Source organism: Cryptomeria japonica, chromosome 3, assembly GCF_030272615.1.
Source record: "Cryptomeria japonica chromosome 3, Sugi_1.0, whole genome shotgun sequence".
NCBI classification, from domain to species: domain Eukaryota; kingdom Viridiplantae; phylum Streptophyta; class Pinopsida; order Cupressales; family Cupressaceae; genus Cryptomeria; species Cryptomeria japonica.
This window is the reverse complement of record NC_081407.1, coordinates 911,193,829-911,213,985: the sequence shown is the minus strand read 5'-3', so window position 1 is coordinate 911,213,985 and position 20,157 is coordinate 911,193,829. Positions and strand designations below refer to the sequence as shown.

The window sequence follows — 20,157 nt, the reverse complement described above, 5'->3', positions numbered from 1 at the left end:
TTTTCATCAAACCCTTAACACCAAACCTCGAGCAAACTCTGTAAACTCAAACTGAAAGTAAACAACCAGCTAAGGTGGATCTTGCACCACTCAAACCAAATCAACTGCAGAGGCTTTCCATCCTTACAATCTCCACAAGAACTCTCCAAGTTCATTCCAACAGCATCTCATTATGTGAGCACAAGTAGAATGAACGAATGAGAGCCAAAATTCGATTATAGACTTGGAGAGAGAAATTAGGGAAAATTCGAATATTCAAATATAATATTGCCTCGAAAAAGGCCCCCAAATCACTTTTAAAACACAACTTATGTCTCCCCAAACTAGGTGTCCCTTTTTTGAGACATGCATTATAAAGTGATAATCACTTAAAGTTATAAAATTGAAGTCACTTTTTGGAACATTTAAGTGAGAAATATAAAACATCATTTTCCATCACCTTAAAAACCTCGCCACATCACAAAAATTGAGAACACTTCACAAAGAAGCAGAGAGGGAACTAAAGCCGAAGTCAAGTGCCCAAAATAGTACTCGCTAAAAATAGAATATGCCAAAAAAAGAAATGCTGTCAAAACACACTGAAACTGCAAGCATGAGCTCTCCACAAAACTCTGAGTCCCCTAACCAACTCCAAATAGCCTACAAGAACCCGGGAAAAGGCTAATGGAGAACATCACAAAAATTGAGAGCACTTCACAAAGAAGCAGAGGGGGAACTAAAGCCGAAGTCAAGTGCCCAAAATAGTACTCGCTAAAAAAAGAATATGCCAAAAAAGGAAATGCTGTCAAAACACACTGAAACTGCAAGCATGAGCTCTCCACAGAACTCTGAGTCCCCTAACCAACTCCAAATAGCCTACAAGAACCTGGGAAAAGGCTAATGGAATGCATCACAAACTAGGTGTGGGAGGGAACATTACAAGATTATAATTAATTTATCATAAAAATCAGTGGCTTTAAAACAAAATGCCTAAGGCTGTTAGAAAAGCAAGAATGAAAGAATGCTAAAGCATAAACCTAACCTAAACAAAGCTGAAATTAAACCAAGTAAAACATCCTAAAAATAGACCCTCAGCCAATCTGTCCAAATATAGAACCTTCAAAAAAAGCAACTGCTAAAAATAACAGTTCTGTTCTAAACAATGGCAGATCCTCTATGAGACTACCAAAAAGTTGCCTACACTAATGGCATCTTGAAAACTTGATGGAAACCACCTCATCAGCACATTTATGTCACCTCCACCACTTCAGCAAAATACGCCTAAGCAGCACATTTTCATCACCCTGTAACTTAACATGGCAAAATACTCCTAAAGACTGCATTTTCACCAACTTTTTCATTTAACCTTATAAAATACACCTTAAGGAGCACATTTTTTCACCTCTGCTACTTAACATGTTAAAAGACCCTTCAGAAGTGCATTGTTGTCCCGCCTTAACTTGCAAAAAGAGCCTTGAGGAGTGCATTGTTGTCCCCTCTACCACTCAAACTTGCAAAAGTGTGCTTTAGGTCTTCTCCTATACTCTGTCATGTCCCCTTTCTAGAGTGGACATCGGAGACGGAGGAGTTGGCCTATCATTGGAGTCTCGTAGGCTAGCAGAGGTTGATTGGGACTCATTCAGTGCATATAGTGATTGGATTTTGGCTTTACAGGCAGTTTGGAGCCAGTTTGGAGCAGTTCCTAGATTTTAGGGGGTATCCCTAAATTTTAGGAGGTCGTGACAGTTGCCAGTCGTGAGGTTATTCATGACCTTTTAGATGGTTTCAGTTTCAAAGAGATTGGGCTTGTTTCCTAAATTTTAGGAACATCCCTAGATTTTAGGGATGAGACTACCAGTGAATCCTTGATTTCCGACTTCAGTCACAGACAGGTGACAAGATGATTTTAGGGTTTGTAATGTCAGTTGGGCATTTTGTGGCTATTTGGGTTATATTTTTAATATTTCCTAAGTTAGCATTTAATAATTAAATAAGGCTAAGTTGTCAGCCATTTTGGAGTAATGAGGGGATTTTTGGTCTCATCTGGATGCGCATCCTATTGTGTGATAGCTCGTTGGAAAGATCTTGAAATTCTTTAAATCTTTCTCTATGGTCTCAGGGCAATTCAGTGAGCGGATTTCTGTCTATGGGGAAAAAGGTCATTTTCTAGTAACATGACCACTTTAAAATAAGAAATTATAACATTTCCACTAGACCACGCCACTTGGAGACAATTAGGGTTCGATTTGCAATTGAGAGGGGTTATAAGGGGATAGGAGCTTCATTCTATGATTATCTTTTACACATTTTACATCTTGGATTTGAGATTTGGCTCTGGAAGAGCTTTTCAGCATCTGGGACGCCAACCCCAATGCCTTGCCTGTTTGGGACGTAGCCCCCAATACAGTGGTTTGGATTTGTTTGCAGCTATTAGCATCTTGGAGATTGTACGGCATTCTTTCTGGAGGTTCAGCAATTCTGACAGAGTTCAGCGTGGGGTTTGGGGTTTCTAACCAGTTGGGTGTACTTGGCAGCCGTACGGCTGTACCTGGCAGCCACTTTCCTTCCCACGTGCAGCACTTGGAGGGCTGGAATCTTGCCACAACTTCATTCCTAGTTATGTTACTCTTTCAGCATCCAGGTTGGAATTATTCCTGATTGTAATCTTCCTGAAATTATTGGAAATCTTCATCTGGTCAAATATTTGATTTTATATTCAGAAATCTGCCTTGAATCGAATTTGTTTTGGCTGTATATGAACTTCATTTTCAGTACTTTGTTCATGTACTTGTACTTCATTATTTACTTGTTGAAAAAATCATCAAAATACAAAAAGAATTCAACCCTTCTGCAACTTCTGTCTATTTCTGAAAGAAAATATTAATAAGCAGGAAAAATCAATTTAAATAAATAAAAATTACAGCAGATTGGTAAAAGAGATCCATCAGGGATCTTTCATACTCAACCTGGCAAGGGAGGACTTTTGGTCTGCCCCTACTACTTAACCTAGCAATAAAGTGTTTTAAGTAGTCTTTCACAATTTTCCATGCCTACCCAGTCAGATTTTGAATCTCTCTCGCATCAAAGCTCTGATTTATGCCTTGTCTAATGTGTTGGAAAGTATCATTTGTTAGCTATGCAATAACACTGATTAAAACCTACAGACACAACATCCAATAATATGGGAAATGAGAATCCCATAGTGACTCTTCAGAGGCCAAACAACTTACATCAGACTAGAGAGCAACACACCTTTACGGAAAATTTCCATATGTATACAACACCCCACAACTATTTTTACTAAAATAGATTAACACATTGCATCTCTTGTTTGCAATGCTTTCCCAGTCATAACTAATTTTACTAGGATAGCTTAACACATTGCATCTCTTCTTTGCAATAATTTCCCAGTTCCAAAATGTTACAACTCTGGTATAAGCTTTGTTTATTATTTAATCTGAAAGGTGCCATTAAATGTAGAACAATCTTTATAGAGTTAGGGCATCTAGCATAAACAATGTAAATAAGAAAATCCAACACACGTTGGCTAACTTAATATGCTGTCATGCCTTTTAAACTTTGTGATATCCAAAATTCAATTTAATAGAGCCAATGTTTTTCTCTGACCTTCTGGTTTGTTCCGACGAAGAACTTTCAGTGTGTAATGCAGACGAGTTCCAATTACAACATACACAGGAGATGGTGGTTCAAGATACATGGCTTCTGCTACTGTTAGAAAAATTGTATCTGATAAGTGTTCAAGTTCTGGCTCTGCTAAACGTACAGTTACATTTTCACGTCCTATATCAATACCTCTTACAACATAGAGATCTGAACCCTGACCCTGCAAAGAAAAGAAACCCGACAAAAACCAGGAGATTGCATGAGTAGAAGCATGCACAAAAACCTTATAATAGCATCTCCATTGGCATCACTAAGAATGCATTAGTTGCTTAGTGATAGCCCATTTCTAGCCACAGAATATCTTTATAATGTATTATAAACACTAGGATGTTCCTAAATTTCTACTTACAGTTTCCTCGAGCTCAATCTGGGTGTCGATGTCTCCACAAAAACCTCCACAGTCACTCAATGGAGCATTCCTTAATGGCACATGAACCAACCGATGTGGTAGTGTATCTTTTGCTGAATCTATTACTGGTGTAAGCTGCCAGCAGAACCTTAATCCCACCAAGGAAGAAAAAACATTATCTGCATATCACAAGGAGCATGTTATAATAATACAACAAATATTTTGTCAGAGCATAAATTAACATTCATCACTAATGCAATATGATTGCAAATGATACCAATCAAAAAAAAAAATACGATTGCAAATGATGACTTCCATAATGTGTTAAATAAATTAACTAAAAATATTACAAATTCAATAGATATATAGGGGGGAAAACAAAAGAAACTCCATATTTGGAAGAAAAAGAAAAGATGCATATCCTGAAGATTAATGTTAAAAGATAAAACAGCCACTGGAAGATGGAATAACAATGTTAAAAGTTGGGCTGTTATATTTCAAAAAAAATAGCCTTAGATAATAGGAAAAAAGAAAATGGCCTTCAAGAAGATTTGTTTAAATTGAAAAACAAGCTTCAAAGTAACCCCAGGAACTTAGGATTGAATGAAGAACTAATCACAGTAAAAAATAAATTGTGAATTATGCAAGCTAAAAATAAACAAGGTTAAGAGACAAGATGAATTGTCTTAAGAACAGGGACTAGGGTTCTGAATTCTTCTTTATATATATCAAAAATAAGAATGTTAGAGAAAAAGTAGACCATGTTTGGACTGATAACAAACTACTGCCAAATCCTGAAGAAATTAGAGATCAATTCTACAATTTTTATAAGACAGTTGTTGATGATTATTGTAGCAGCGGGAGATCCTTTGTGTCTGAGGCCAACTCAAGCGTGAGACACCTCCATTTAAATAACAATTGATAGCCGACTTGATGAGAGATCATCCCATTTCATGTTTGTAAAGTCGTCTCTCTTGAGGCTGACTATTCCTGAAAAGGCACCAGGATTTGCATATATATATGCGATCTTCATTCATTTGACAAGTGAAGAAGTTAAAGAAGAACTAGCACTTGAGGGAGGAGTTTGGTATCTTCAGCATATTGTCATATTGCTTCAGATCAATACCTATTTTATTTCAGTTGTAAATTTCGTGCCTAGTGAGGTGCCTTCTCTCATCATTATATCCGACCTTGTGTTGGGTCTGATTTGTAAAGCAGATTTCTGCTCTTATTCATACTATATATAAGAGATAAATTTTGCTGGTTTCATTTTCTCCCTCGAGTTGGAGGGTTTTCCCAAGGTAAACTTCGTGTTCATTGTCTTATATGTTGCACTTCCTGATTACTTACATTTTCTGATCCTAAACTAACATGGTATCAGAGCCAGGTTCAGGAAAATATGATCAGAATTGTCTAAATTTGTGAAGTCTTCATTCGAAGACAAATTTACAGAGGTTTATGGTTGATCCCGAAAAAAAGATAGATAAATTGCCAGTCTGTTGTTTGAGGGAAAAGGATAACATTATATCCAGCAATTGATATTGTCAACGTGCCCTATTGATATAATTCATCCCATATATTGAAGATGTTTTTGCTTGATGGTTTCTGGCTTAATCCCTAGCGAGAACAAAATGAGCAGCCATTTCGGGAGATTGTTTCAAAATCAAATTCAAGCGTCTCCCTGCAATGCAGAAACGCCCTGCTATCCCCAGTCATCCGCTTGACAAAAAGTTTCCTCCTCGCTAACCACAATGCCAGGTTCATCAACAGAATAGGGTTTCTCAATGTAGCAGGTGGCAATTCCAGGTCAGCAGCCGGCCTAAGCAAGGCAGTCCTTGCCGACTTCAAAATGGGGAGTCAATTCCCGGACTTCAAAATTCTGGACAGATTATTTGTGGCTATCGTGGCAGGGAATCTGGTTGCAAAAAGTCATGCAACAATGCGATTGCATGACGTGGTGGGGTTTGTGGATTCCGTGCCTGTCGAGCAGCAAATTATATCCCTACAAATTCAGGCAGCATAGGGCTTGGATCGAGTTGTATAAGTATCGGCTGAGGAATAGGAAGGTCCAGGGCGTTGTTCTTGGGAAAGTGAGCAGAGGTTACACCGTGGCCATTTTGGGCTTTGTGGCGTTTCTTCTGCAAAATAAGAGGATTATTGATAAGTTCGTCATTGATGAGCTTAACTCCAAATCAATGAATTTTGTGGTGAAATAGATTGCTACAAGCAAAGCCAAAGATTATATTAACGAGAGTGGGACTTATTTGTTGAAGCGCATCAACTATAATAGGGAATAATAATTCTATCGATATATGGAGGCCTGAAATAAATATTTGTGGTCTACAAATATTCGATGTATGGGGTTTATCTCTGCAGCTCTGTTTAAATTGGTGCACGATATTTTGATGTCATTTCCAGATTCATGAATCTTGGCGCACCATCTATTGAAAGACAGATCGTATTCCTTGAGGCAGCTCCCTGTTGTGAAGAAACACAGATTCAAATATTTATTCAGAGGTTTGTATGCATAAAGTACATCGAAGTCCAGGACATTGGCTTGGTTGAAGAGTTCCTTCAGAGTACGGAGACTGAATTGAAATGAAGCCACCACTTACAACATTGGGTGTTGAGGCATAGCAAATCGTTTGTAATCCCAGGCCACTGGTGCGCTCCATCCCTGTACATTAAGGAAATTTATGCAGATGAAGATGATGTGAAAAGAGCATCACAATAGGCCCTTGCAGCACTTCCTGATTTGAAAGGGGCAGTGACGGGAGTGTTGTAGAGACGGACTAATATTAGCTACGTCCATCCCTATTCTTTGTGAAATTGGGTTTGATCTGAAGATATGAGGTTGGTTGCATTGGATGGCAACACTGAAGGTGGCGAAGAGATAACTAATTTTCTCATGAAATTAAATAATCATGTAGTCAATAATAATTCATGCAATAACATTGGGAATAGTGAATCATGAATGCTTTTAGCATTGATCTGTATATTTCTCTTCAAGGTAGTTTGATTCTTTGAACTATTTATCTCTCTCTAAAATGCTGCCAGAACAGTTCGAGGAGCAAAAGGATGATGAGAGATTGCTTAATGAATTCAAAGAGGAAATAACATTCGGAGGGAGTCTGACAAACCAACATAGGCAACCTTGGACAAGGAGGTCAGGAGGTTGATACAAGAACTTAGAGCTTCAGAGGGAGCCACATCATCATGAAGATTTATTAGTGTATACCTCTCTTAGACAGAGAAGTATGAGGTGAAAGCCCTTGTTAATGCAATTTTCTCTGTGACAGAGAAAATTGAGGTGAAACCCCTTGTGCTTCCACCCTCTGGGAGTAGCCATGGTGGAGGGCATTGTTGAGAGACTCCATGACAACATCACGTTGAGAGACTCCGTGATGAATCCATACCACTAGCAGTTTGCTGATTGTAAACTTGCCTTGCGTGGTCAACTAGAATCATTATTCAAGCTTAACTTCAATTGCTATTCACACATTGATATGCATTGCCTTGATGGTGTCTATGTCGTTGGTGAATCCATACCACTAGCAGTTTGCTGATTGTAAACTTGCCTTGCGTGGTCAACTAGAATCATTATTCAAGCTTAACTTCAATTGCTATTCACACATTGATATGCATTGCCTTGATGGTGTCTATGTCGTTGGTGGTAATTTGAACATCATATATTTACCTTAGAAGATTGAACTAGCTTTGTGGAGTTGTTCATTGATGTCAAAGCAAAGTCTAGTAAAGTCTCACTAAGTCATTCACTACATCCTACATTCCTAGGATTATATTAGACTCTCTAAACCCTTCCCCTTTTGTCCTTTTTCTTTAATCCAAGTTAGTTTAGGAGAGAAAGCATCACAAGATTGCAATATCAAATGATCAAGTTCCAACATTATTCAAACGTCCAAATGTTCAACATAAGTCCCCTTGTGATTCCAGCATTATCACATCAACCATTGAGCTTCTCCACAAGTCAAGACCTAACAGTGGAAACCTTGGAGTTGTCTCATTTGATCACGAAGCATAGCATTTGAGAGACTTTGTTCAAGAGAGGATAAGATACCCTAGTATTTTATCTGTGTTTGAGGTGCATAAAAAACACATCAACATGTAGAATGGTCATTTCTAATGAGGACACTTCATGCTTTTGGTTTCCCAAGTGGTTTCTACAAAATGGTGAGCATTCTATCGAATGGTGTTGGAAGGTTCAAAGGATTATGGTAAACTTGGTCATATTCAAAAGTTCTGCAAAACTAGGGAGGGTCTCAATAGTAGGCTCATGTCACAAAGCATTCTAAGGGGAAGGGGGCAGCCTTTTATGCGTTTGTGACCAAATGACCTGCAGATTATGTCAAGTCTTCTATAGGGTAGTTAGTAGGATGACCATTAAGGGAGGTTTTAAAATAATACTGTAATATTGATAAAATGGTCATCTTAGTCATCTAGTTAGTATTTAGAAACTTCCTTTTATGTCTTTCATCTTTACTTAGTTTTAGGAAGTTTCCTTTCTGTCTTTTGTGTTTCTACTCTCGATCATTTGCGTTATGGAAATATCCTCTTGTAATCTCTATTAAAGGAGGTTTCCTCTCCTTCTGTAATTATCGAACAATCAATTATCATTTCATAATTCCCTATTTGCACAGAAAGTGACAATGTGTTTTTTGAGAAGCTCGTATGGAATGATGGTTCTAAGATACCAAATTTAAAACCTAAAATAATTTACAAAACCTTGATTCAATACCAAGACCTCCCCAATCATCTAAACAAATATTGGAATCTTGATCTATTTTTAAAAAAATGGTCTAAAATTTTCAAACTTTTGTGGTCTGATAGTCTAGAACCAAAAATTACTTGCCTTGAATGGTAGTTCATGTTGCAGAAGCTCCCCTATGCTATTTCATCTTCCATGTTGAACTTATGTACTATTTGTAAGCAGCTTGAGAGGATTAGGCACATTTTCTTTGATGTATGTATGCAAAAGAGATTTGGAACATGGTTTTTGTTGATCTTGTGAGATGGGGGGATAAGGGTAGGGTCAAATGGCAGAAGATTCTCTTTGGTCTTAGGGAAGGTTTAAGTCATTCTTGTAATTTGTTTTGACTTACAATGTCTTCTAAGATTTTATGGGCAATTTGGAAGGCTAGAAATGAGGAAATTTTCCAAAATACTAGGGAAGTACTTACCCTATGAGAAGACTCATGTTTTACAATACTTTTGTGCAGATAACAACTACAATGGAACTATGAATATCAACAAGGCAGAGGTAAAAAATGGACGGCACTTGCCTTTCAATGAAGTTGATAATATACCATACATAAAAAGTTGCCTAGAATTTCAAAAGAAGTATAACAAAAAGTACCAACCTGATACACTGGTGGGTAAAAGATCTTAACTTCCAGAAAGTACCAAGGTTTCATGTGAATCATGGAGAGGACTTCACAGTTGACGGGATTAGACCCAATGAAGACACTTCCGATATTGACCCGCCATGGAATGACAATGACACATACAGTGAGAGCAGGAACTTCTGACTGGTTTTCAACAGGATATTCTTTTGTCTTTGTCTTACAACTGTTTATATCAAGATTCTATGACTGTATCTATTGTTGCACATAGTTTATTGCATCAGACAGTGCAAAGTATATAGGTTTGTATTTGTCAACACAATGTTGTCTTTGCTGTTTATTGTATACTGAAAATGGAATGATACAGGATTAATGATCTTTTAGCATATTATTTTGATAAGACCCTGTGTGGTTATAAGAACAAATATGGTACAAGACCTTGCATAGTCTTCAAATAGACAAAATGGCCTTATCAGATGAAAATGTAATTTCTTTTTGTTTACGATCTACAGTACAAATAAAAAACTCTTCAGAAAGTCTGCCAATTATTTGACAAAAAGTTCCAGGTGAGAAAATAGTAGAGTTTGTTTGCAATAATCAGTTGGGTTTATAAAACACATTTGTAGTTCAAATGCTACTAAGAGGAACTGATCTATAAGACTATATACAGTATCATCCACTATGTCAAGAGGAATAGGCCTACTTCTAAGAGAGCAAAGAAACTTGTGGTTGTATATGACTACATAGTGTCTTGCATCTCATGGACTGCAAGACAATCCAGTAGAGATAGAACCCAGCAGCACAGTCAATGTAGACCTAGAGGAGCCAATGCAGATAGATAAGGATAGAGATGCACACACAAGGTTGGTTTTATCCAGTTACCACAGCTAGACAAATCGAGCAATTCTAGTGAGTATGGTACAGCATTTGCATCACAATGAGTTTGACTGGCCATTTGCCCATTGCACTTTGTATTATAAACTTGATGAATTTGAATATTATATTATATGTATTCCCAATCAGTTATCAAATTGTTTGCGTAAATAATAAATTGCATAGTTTCAATATCTGTCTGAATTAATTTTTCAAATTTTAATTTTGTCTTATTTTAACTATTGTCCCAAAATTTCGCAAAAATTGTCGTCAATTAAACTCATATGCCCATTCCAAAGACCCTGCGGAACGCTAATTAACAATGATAGCAAATCCTTGATAAAAAGATATCTGCAAAACAATAGGAAATGAGAAATGATGTCTTAAGTGCATGATATCCTCATCATAATCATCAGATATTCAAGAAACACTTCTACTTGAAAGGGTATCTTAAATGTTAATCAAGTGCGCTAACTTAAAACAAAAAAATGAGAAGAAAAAAAAAAGGTGCTCTAAAATTTAAGAATAAAAAATTTCAAGCTGTACATTCATAACAACCTAAATTTAGTATCCACTTTGACTAAATTATTAACTAGGACCCTTCCTTCATTCTTACTCACACAAAACGATTCTTATCAATGATTTCCTCAATAAACTATACCAAGTCCTATAAAAAAACATGATAAATTTTTCAAGAGCTTGAATGATAAAACAGTCTCAGAACTCTATGACCTTCATTATCAAAAGCTTGAATGCGAAGAGTGGCAAGCCCATCAAGATCCAGTTTGACAGAATGATGAAAGATCTGAATACGAGCAATTTTATCAATAAATACTTCACAACGAATAACCTGGCCACTCAACATATCTGAGGCCAGAACAGCTGTCACTCTTCGGCCACTATATGGAGCAATTGATATTAATTGTGCACTTGTTGAGCACTGACTTGTCTCATTATACTCAGATACAACAGATAATATTTCACGGTGATCCCATTGCCTGTTCATGAAAAGAAAAGTTGAATGTTAGATACAAGAAGGCCAGATAAAAATATTCTATATTAAAACTATTCACAAAAATCTTCAAAAACACACTCAAAACAGAAGTAGATGTTTAAATTACAAGCACTAGAAGTTTCAGAAAGAAGGCCTAAAAATTAAAGTGCTGGTCTATTTTACGGAGGTGAACATAGATAGCTCAATCTTACTCTGTGACTGTAAGACCCATTCTCTCTGGTAACGGGTCTTCCTCTCTCATGCTCATTTGAAATTATCGTAATAAATGGTTTTAGTGTCTTGACATTTTTAAAATTTCCCCACCATGGGTTCTAAATAATATAACATCTATCCTTAAACACTGTAAATGTTATTAAATCTTTTTAAAAAAACCATATTGCTAAAATTCAATTTCAATTCCTCCATATCAAACTTCATTTTTTACTGAATCAGACACTTCATGACAAGATTCATTCAAAATTACATTTAGGTAGGCACAGATGTACAAGTAAATATTTTATACCCCAAATAGTGCAACTGTTTGCTTTTATTTTGAGTACTCTAGATAAAAATTAAATGGTCAACCATAAACAATAACATTCAAATCCTAGTCCTATGCTCTGCCATACTCTCTCATGCTTTTTAGAGTGAGCTTCCATGATTCTAGTCTGATTTTTTCCATGACTCTGCCAAGCTATTGGGATTTCATACCATATGTCACCTTAATGATATTTATTTCAGACCTTGGCAACCTTCCCAAACGCATATGCTCTGCCATACTCTCTCATGCTTTATAGAGTGAGCTTCCATGATTCTTGTCTGAGTTTTGCCATTAGCATTTCATACCATATGCTACCTTATTGATATTTATTTCAGGCCTCGGCGACCTTACCAATTCGACATTCTCCAACAGAGAGCAGTGCTTAGGTTTGATCAATTAGATTCACATTTGACGACAGGTAATGTCCCCTTCCTAAGCCCTAACAGCTTGTTGACTGTTAGCCTCTTCAGGCAATTCTTGTAGGCTAATGAGTTAGGGTTGGGGAACTTATTGTAGGTTCAATGACCGTTCAATCCAGCTAATCCAGCAATAATAGGTGTTTTATTGAGATCAGGTGGTTAAGAATTGCATAATAACTCTTTCTCAAGGGGTTTCGAACAATTTGTCCATTTTTACTATTTTTAGTAAGTCACAAGCTGGACATCAACTTGGTCAATAGGCAATGTAACTATTTTGCATAAGTCGGTGCAATGTCCCTTTTTGTAGAATGCCCTAGTTTACCCTAGATTACAATTCTTAGCTACTAAGGGTGGGTTAGAGAGGGAATCCCTTTATCTCTTAATGGAAAAATCCTGCAAACAAGTTAGGAAGCCAACCTACAAATTATATAATAATTACAAACAGCTGTAAATGTAGAGATCAGAATCATAGATCATAACTAAAAGAATCCCATTCATAGCAAGCTAGGATGGATAACTTGATAGGGTGTCTTAACAACCTTTCTCACTCGATCAAACCATACTTGTGAGGGTGTCTTCAATAACCGTTCTCCCTCATACTAGAGAGGGTGTCTAAACCGTTCTCCCTCATACGCTAGAGAGGGTGTCTAAACCATTCTCCCTCATATAATAGTCTACATAACCATGGCCGATTACACTAATCACTCCCTCATATGCTAGAGAGGGTGTCTAAACCATTCTCCCTCATATGCTAGTCTACATAACCATGGCTAATTACACTAATCTCTCCCTCAGATGCTAGAGAGGGTGTCTAAACCATTCTCCCTCATATGCTAGAGAGGGTGTCTAAACCGTTCTCCCTCGTATGCTAGTCTTCATGACCATGGCTGATTACACTAATCAGACATAATACGTATATTTAAATACAAAACATCACATTGCATCATAGTAATTCCACAGATTGGAAATGCAGTATACTCCATTAAATAATCATAACAGTAATCATTTATCCATTAGTAGTATGCAGGAAAACATTGTCAGAAATATATCCAAGAATTCCATACCAAAGATGGCTGCAAGTTCAATCTATTATTATATGTTCTCTTTTCTGCGATTCGTTTCTCTTAGTTCCTTCAAAATGCCGTGGGGGGTATTTATCCTCCCCTGTCATGGTGGTAAGGCCACCATCAATGGTCACGTCCTTTAGAGGCAGACCCCTTTGAAAGGTTGCTGACTTTCCTTCATCACTTTTCTCCATAAATATTAAGAAATGTTTTATGTGAATACATTAATAATAAAAATCAGTTAACAATGAGCCAAAAACTAATTCACTGTTACCAAAAAGCCAAAAAAAATGGCGAGCGCAGAATTTGGTGCCGGTAGGAGCGAAGTGAATACGGGAGGTCACAATCAGGTGCCGCATGACAATCCTCAGCAAGGCGAGCATCGATATGGCCAGAATGGAAGGTGCAAGGGGAAGGAACAAAAGTGGAGCGAGGAGATGGAGCAGACATTCCCCATGGAGTCACTCAGAGCAAAGATCAATAATGGCTGGAAGGCATACAGTTACACAGAGACAAGGACGAAGACAGACAACCTAAACATCTGAGGTCTTCATCGAAATCAGCAAGGTTCTCATAGACCGCAATGGGTCTTTGAAAATGGCAGATGGGTGGACAAGCTTGGTCATCCTTAGGCGAAGGAGCAACTGACATCCAACAAACAAAATAGGTTTTTGACAGCTTGGGAGGGTGGAAATCGATTCAGGAGATTCTGAAAGCCGGGGCCCCCATGGTCCAGACCAAGGCTCAATCAAGGACCCCATCGAAAGAGGTATCCTCAATATTTATGGCCAACTTCAGCGCAGGGGTGGAGAGACAAGAGTTTTCATAGAGGGAAGAATGGGTGGTTCAAGAAAACAGAGATCCCAGAGGCAGACACCGTGCGCAACTGGAGATCGGGACAAGGGAAGGAGGCAATGCCAAAAGAAAGCCTCGGAAAAGATCAAGACAACATAGGCAACAGTGGTGAGGGAACATCGCGAGGAGCGGAAGTACCAACCGGTACGATCCCATTAAAATCTCCTCTTACTTTTCTCATCAAAGATGATGTAGTTAGGCAAAATTAAGATTTTTTGGAGAAGGTCGGTCTTTTCATCAAATGGGGAGGAGTAAGTAGGAAAAGCTAGGAAGAAATTAAGGCATGGTTCTTTGAACAATGGGGGAAGAACATCATGATAAGGTCGATGGCAAATGGATTTTACTTGGTATCCTTTGCCTGGCAGAGGACAAACGGAAGCCACAGAAATCGGCCCCTTTATTCGTGGATGGATCACAAATGCACCTTTTTTATTGGAAACCGAATTTCAATCCTTGGACAACCCTAATGAAGGAGACCTCAACATGGTTCTGACTCTAAAATCTACCTACGGAGTATTGGGGGGATGAAATCATCAAAGGCATTGGAAGGAAATTAGGCAAATTTCTTCTTTTGGACAGTCCACTGGAGGACCAGAATTTGGGGATATACTTTAGGCTTTGCGTGGCTGTTAAAAGCAATGTAGAAATACCAACAGAAATTGAACTTACATCTGAATTTGGGGATTCGAAACAAGCAACTGATAGGGAGAACAAGACGAGTCTGTGCCCTAACTGCAAATCGATAGCCCATGATACGGAAAAATGTTTCACATCCACTACAGTTAACAATTTCCACAGATTTGACCAAGCAGAAATCAATTTCGGAAGAAGGGATTTGCTTGGAGAAACTCTTACAAAGATGGAGAAAGAGTTAATTGATTTAATTTGGCCATAGTCGCAAAGCCTAGTAGAGGATCAAGCTTTGGCAGATAGGGACTCCCACCTAGTGATCACGCAGGGGATAAGGATAGAGGTGAGATCCGGGCGGAGGATAGTGTGAGCAAGAGAGAAGATGAGAATGATAATTTGGAGCAAGGAGAAGGCTGCATGGACCAAAATAAAGCCTCTGATCCCAGACAAGAGGATCAGACAGACGAAACTCCCTTGCTACTTCTAGAAGTAAGCAAAGGTATTGAGAATAATCAGAAGGCCAAAGATGGGGAAGAGGAGAAGGCGGGCCTAGATGAGCAAATAAAAAAGATTACTGAAGAGGAAGAAGACTTAAATTCAGATTCAGACTTGGATGATAATTTTGAAAAATTTTCAGGCTGGCATCATGGAGGAGAGGGGCCTGGAACACATACAGTCATTTGTGAAGATCCCCAAAATTAGATCAAACAAGCAGAGAGGGCGCCCATCTAATAAGGCCAAACTAGCTATACTCGGATGTGCAAAAGGGCAAATTAAGCTTGGCCAAACAATTCTTAGAAACGGGAAGGAGTCACCTCTTCCTGAGGAGCCATTCAAATAATAAGTTGGAATGCTAGGGGCTTAACTGCCCCTAGCAAGTGGCGCCTTTTCAAGCACCAGATAGATACTAGCAAAGCCGATTTAGTACTGATTCAAGAGAAAAAAGTGGAGTAAGGAAGAACAAGTTGGGAGGATGAAATTTTGGAGGCAATGGGAAGGTCTATTTGTGGTATCCAGTGGAGCTTCAGGAGGTATCGGAATACTATGGAACCTTGCAAAAGCAAGGTGCAAGCTAGAGTCATCTCACAACAACTGCATGATGATTAGCTATCAAAGCTACCAAGGAAGTAAGCAGTGGAAGGTGATAAATGTCTATGGCCCCATTGTCACTATAGCTAAGAAGGAAACCTGGAATGAAATTACCTGAGAACTCAATGCAAGTAGGGAGGAGAAAGTCATAATAGGGGGAGACTTCAATGCAACACTCAACTGCTCAAAGAAGCAAGGAGGAATCAATTCTATGAGCAGAATCCAGGAAGATTTCCAAGAATTTGTGGACACTAACAAATTGAGGGAAGTAGTATCAAAAAATGGGAAATTCACATGGACTAACAAAAGGCAAGGTTTCACTTGCATTGCAAAGAACCTGGATAGGTTCTTTCTGTATGCGGATTGGTCAGAGGACTCGATATCAATAGAGGCTTCAATATTACCCTATAGCGGATCAGACCACTTCCCAATTTAGTTAAATTTTGAGGAGGATTTGTACTCTGGAGGGTCCTATTGTGAAGTATTCACACATCGCCCCATCGCAAATGGGGACCCCCACTTTTTTGCTTTCTAGGTTAGTCGTCTTGGCTTAGTTGTTAGTTGTTGTCGAGTCTTAGCTATTAGCCTTTCCATTAGAGAGGTATAGGTGCTCAAATGGCTAGGAGTCGGGTGGATCGCCTTGCATGAGTGTGGAGTAAGTAAGTTTGCAAAGTCTAGACGTCATGAGAATTGCTAATTAGAGGATCACTTCAAATGCTCCTCTTGAGGAGCGAACTCCAACTTCATGAGTTCAACTTTTGGAGTGAACTTCATGAATGAGAAAATTGGAGCGAATTTCACCTTCAAAGCTTCATGAGCGAAATGGAAGATAAAGAGATGAAGGAAATTAGGGATCACATACTTCATTTTCAAGCATTCACAAGCAAACTACATGACTTCACCTCTTGGAGCAAACTTCATGACTTCACCTCTTCGAGCGAACTTGAACTTCATAAGTTGGACTTTTGGAGCGAAATTCATAAATAAGGAGATTGGAGTGAATTACATCTTCAACCCTTCATGAGTGAAGTTGGGAATAAAAGAATGAATCATAATTCAACATTTGGAGTGAACTTCATGACTTTGCATTTTGGAGCGATACTTCATCATGAGTTGCAAGTTTGGAACAAACTTCATGACTATACATATTGGAGAGAACTTAATACTTCATGAGTTGCAAGTTTGGAGCAAACTTCATGACTTCACAATTTGGAACGAATTTTATCAATGAACACACATGAGCAAGCCTACATGAGCGATATTGAGAGTAGAGGAATGAAAGATGATTAATAGCACTTGCCTTGAATCGATTCAATTTCAAGCGAACTCCATGAGTTGATGATTCCAAGCAAACTTCATGAGTTGGGAATGTGGAGCGAACTTCATGTTTGGAAGAGACAAGCAAGCTTAGCAAGCAAGGCGATTGAAATAAGACTTCATGTGCACAGGGTTTAGGGTTTAGGGTTTAGGGCACATGAGCAAGCCTACATGAGCGAAATTGAGAGTAGAGGAATGAAGGATGATTAATAGCACTTGCCTTGAATCAATTCAATTTCAAGCGAACTCCATGAGTTGATGATTCCAAGCAAACTTCATGAGTTGGGAATGTGGAGCGAACTTCATGTTTGGAAGAGACAAGCAAGCTTAGCAAGCAAGGCGATTGAAATAAGACTTCATGTGCACACCCCTTGGAGCGGATTTCAAATGCACTTCATGAGTTGAGCAATTGGAACGAATTTCCTACTTCATGAGTTGAGCAATTGGAGCGAATTTCCTACTTCATGAGTTCAACAATTGTAGCGAATTTCCTACTTCATGAGTTCAACAATTGGAGCGAATTTCTTACTTCATGAGTTCAACAATTGGAGCGAATTTCCTACTTCACCTTTTGGAGAGAACTTTACAAAATGAACTTCATGAATCAATGAAATGGAGCGAACATTATACAAAATGCACTTCATGAGTAAGGAAAATGGAGCGAAATTCATGATCAAAGGTAGAAGAGCGAATTCAAGTGTATTGAGAAGCATGAGTGTACTTCATGAGTTTTAAAATCAGAGCGACTTCAGGAGTTGAGAAATTGGAGCGAGCTTCATGAGTTAACAATTTGGAGCGAACTTCATGAGTTAAGATAGTGGAGCGAGCTTCATCAATGTGCACACATGGGTGAACTTCTTCATGTTGAAAGTAGAAGAATGAAAGAAATTTGATAGCATTTACATCATGTTCAAACGTTCAAGGGCAAACTTCACAAGTTGCAAGATTTGGAAGAGCCATTTTGAGTTGAGGGAAAATGAAGGAGAGCAAATTCAAAAGACAAGGGCAACTTAATAAACATCAAGGGTGGAGTAAACTTCAAGAGCTTCTCTTTTAGAGCGAAAAACAACTTCAAATGTTCCTTCATGAGGGTGAATTCTCTTTATATGCTCTTATTAAACCTATATATCAAGTGAATTTGATACTTGCTTGTTTGTTTTGTAGGAGATGAAGAAAGAAATAAAGAGATCATACAAGAAGCATTCACTTACACAAAGACATGATCTACAACATCAACTACATGAAGGGAGTCACAGGAGAAGGAATTCCAAAGGAGAGAGGGAGTGGTGACATCAGAAGTACATCAATACTTCGAAGCAAGACCTACATCGAGAATGATCAAAGAAGCGAATAGTTCCAGAAGAGTTAATCAAAGTTTTCTTCTCATCATCATCATCACTTTAAGCAAACTAGATAATGTCAAGTATCAAGAGATGTCTCTCAACATCCCTTCATGATGATGAATCAAATCAAGTCTACAAAGTGCAACATTCAGATGCCATCCCAGTCATTACTCCACCAATCAAAAAAGTTCCCCATCAACATGTCTCAATTCAATGAACCTGACTCACTTATGATGGCACGAACTCCAAGGCACCTACCCTTGTTATCTATTGGTCATCCTAAAGTGTTGTAATTATTTGATTGGCCAAATTGAATTAGTTGTAACAAACCTTAATTAGTGTTTTCATTGTACAATCTTGGCCATTGATGGAGATTCAATCCTGGCCATTCATTGTAAATAAGCTCCCTATAAAAGCTCGGGCTCTTCATTTGTAAAGGTAAATAGTTAATAGTGAGTAGAATAGTTAATAGCTAGCAAATAGTGGATAGAATAGCAATTAGAATAGAAGTTAGATTAGGAGAAGGCAAAGATTGTTGCCAAACCTTGTTGTAGAGAACAATTGATTTCATTGAAGTTATGAATTTAATTTGTTGCTTCAACAACTCGCATGGACTTTACTTCTCAATTTAGTTTCATGTTAATTAGACTGAATGGAGGAATTTGTTGAATGCATTCATGTGGAATCCGTTTAGTCCATACCACTAGCCTCTTGCTGATTGTAAGTGCGCCTTGTGTGGTCAACTGGAATGATATGAACTTAACTTCGAATTGTTACACATACATTGTTTATGCATTAACATGAATGGTGATCAATGTTTGATGTTGATGATTTGAACATTTTTAAAATGTCCTTAGAAGATTGCACTGAGCTTGTGTCAAATTGTTCAATTTGATCGTGAGAGCTCGCCCAGTAGGATTCCATCTAATCATTCAAGGCCTTAGAAAAGACTCTCTCAAGCCTTTCCTTTTGTCATTTTTTCAAACTCAAGCTAGTTTAGGATCAAAAAGCCTCACCGTATTGTAACATCAGATGATCTAAGTTCCGACAAATCAAGCATTCAGGCATTCAAATGTAAGTCCCCTTGTGATTCCAACATAATCATATCAACCAACAGAGCTTATCCACACGTAGTGACCCTACATTCATGAACCTTGGAGTCTTCTCAAGTGATCCTTAAGCTAATCTTCAGCATTTGAGAGATTTTGTTCAAGAGAGGATAAGATACTCTTGGGTATTTTATTCTGTGTTCGCATGTGCCTAAAAAACACATCAACAAGTCCCCCTTTAGGTTTGAACAGATGTGGACCAAAGACCCATCCTTGTTTGAACAACTAGCCCAGTGGTGGAAGGAATGTTGGGTGAAACATCATTCTAAGATGTTCATATTTCATAAAAAGCTAGCATACATAAAAACCAAACTAAAACTGTGGAATAATGAACATTTTAAGAACATCTTCTTAGAAGGAGCAAGAATTGAAAGAGAGTTGAGGGCTTTGAATGAATCTGTCATTGCTAACGGAATAAGAGAAGAGGAATTCAAGAAGGAACAAGCCCTCAAGGCGGAACAAGCTCAAATCTTAGTATGGGAAGAGCAATATTAGAGGCAGAAATCCAAGGAGATCTAGCTCAAGGAAGAAGACAAAAATACAATGTTTTT

The 20,157-nt window shown here is 38.1% G+C and overlaps 1 protein-coding gene across 1 annotated transcript in view; it reads right to left on the bottom strand.

The window, feature by feature from the left end:
* LOC131071561 (nuclear pore complex protein GP210) overlaps positions 1 to 20,157 on the bottom strand; it is a 261,149-nt gene that overhangs the window by 207,070 nt on the left and 33,922 nt on the right. Inside the window, exons 2-4 of the mRNA XM_058007476.2 lie at positions 10,978 to 11,243; positions 4,013 to 4,191; positions 3,607 to 3,823 (exon numbers count right to left, since the gene is read on the bottom strand). Coding sequence (XP_057863459.2) covers positions 3,607 to 3,823; positions 4,013 to 4,191; positions 10,978 to 11,243 — 662 coding nt within the window. The remainder of the gene's footprint in view (positions 1 to 3,606; positions 3,824 to 4,012; positions 4,192 to 10,977; positions 11,244 to 20,157) is intronic.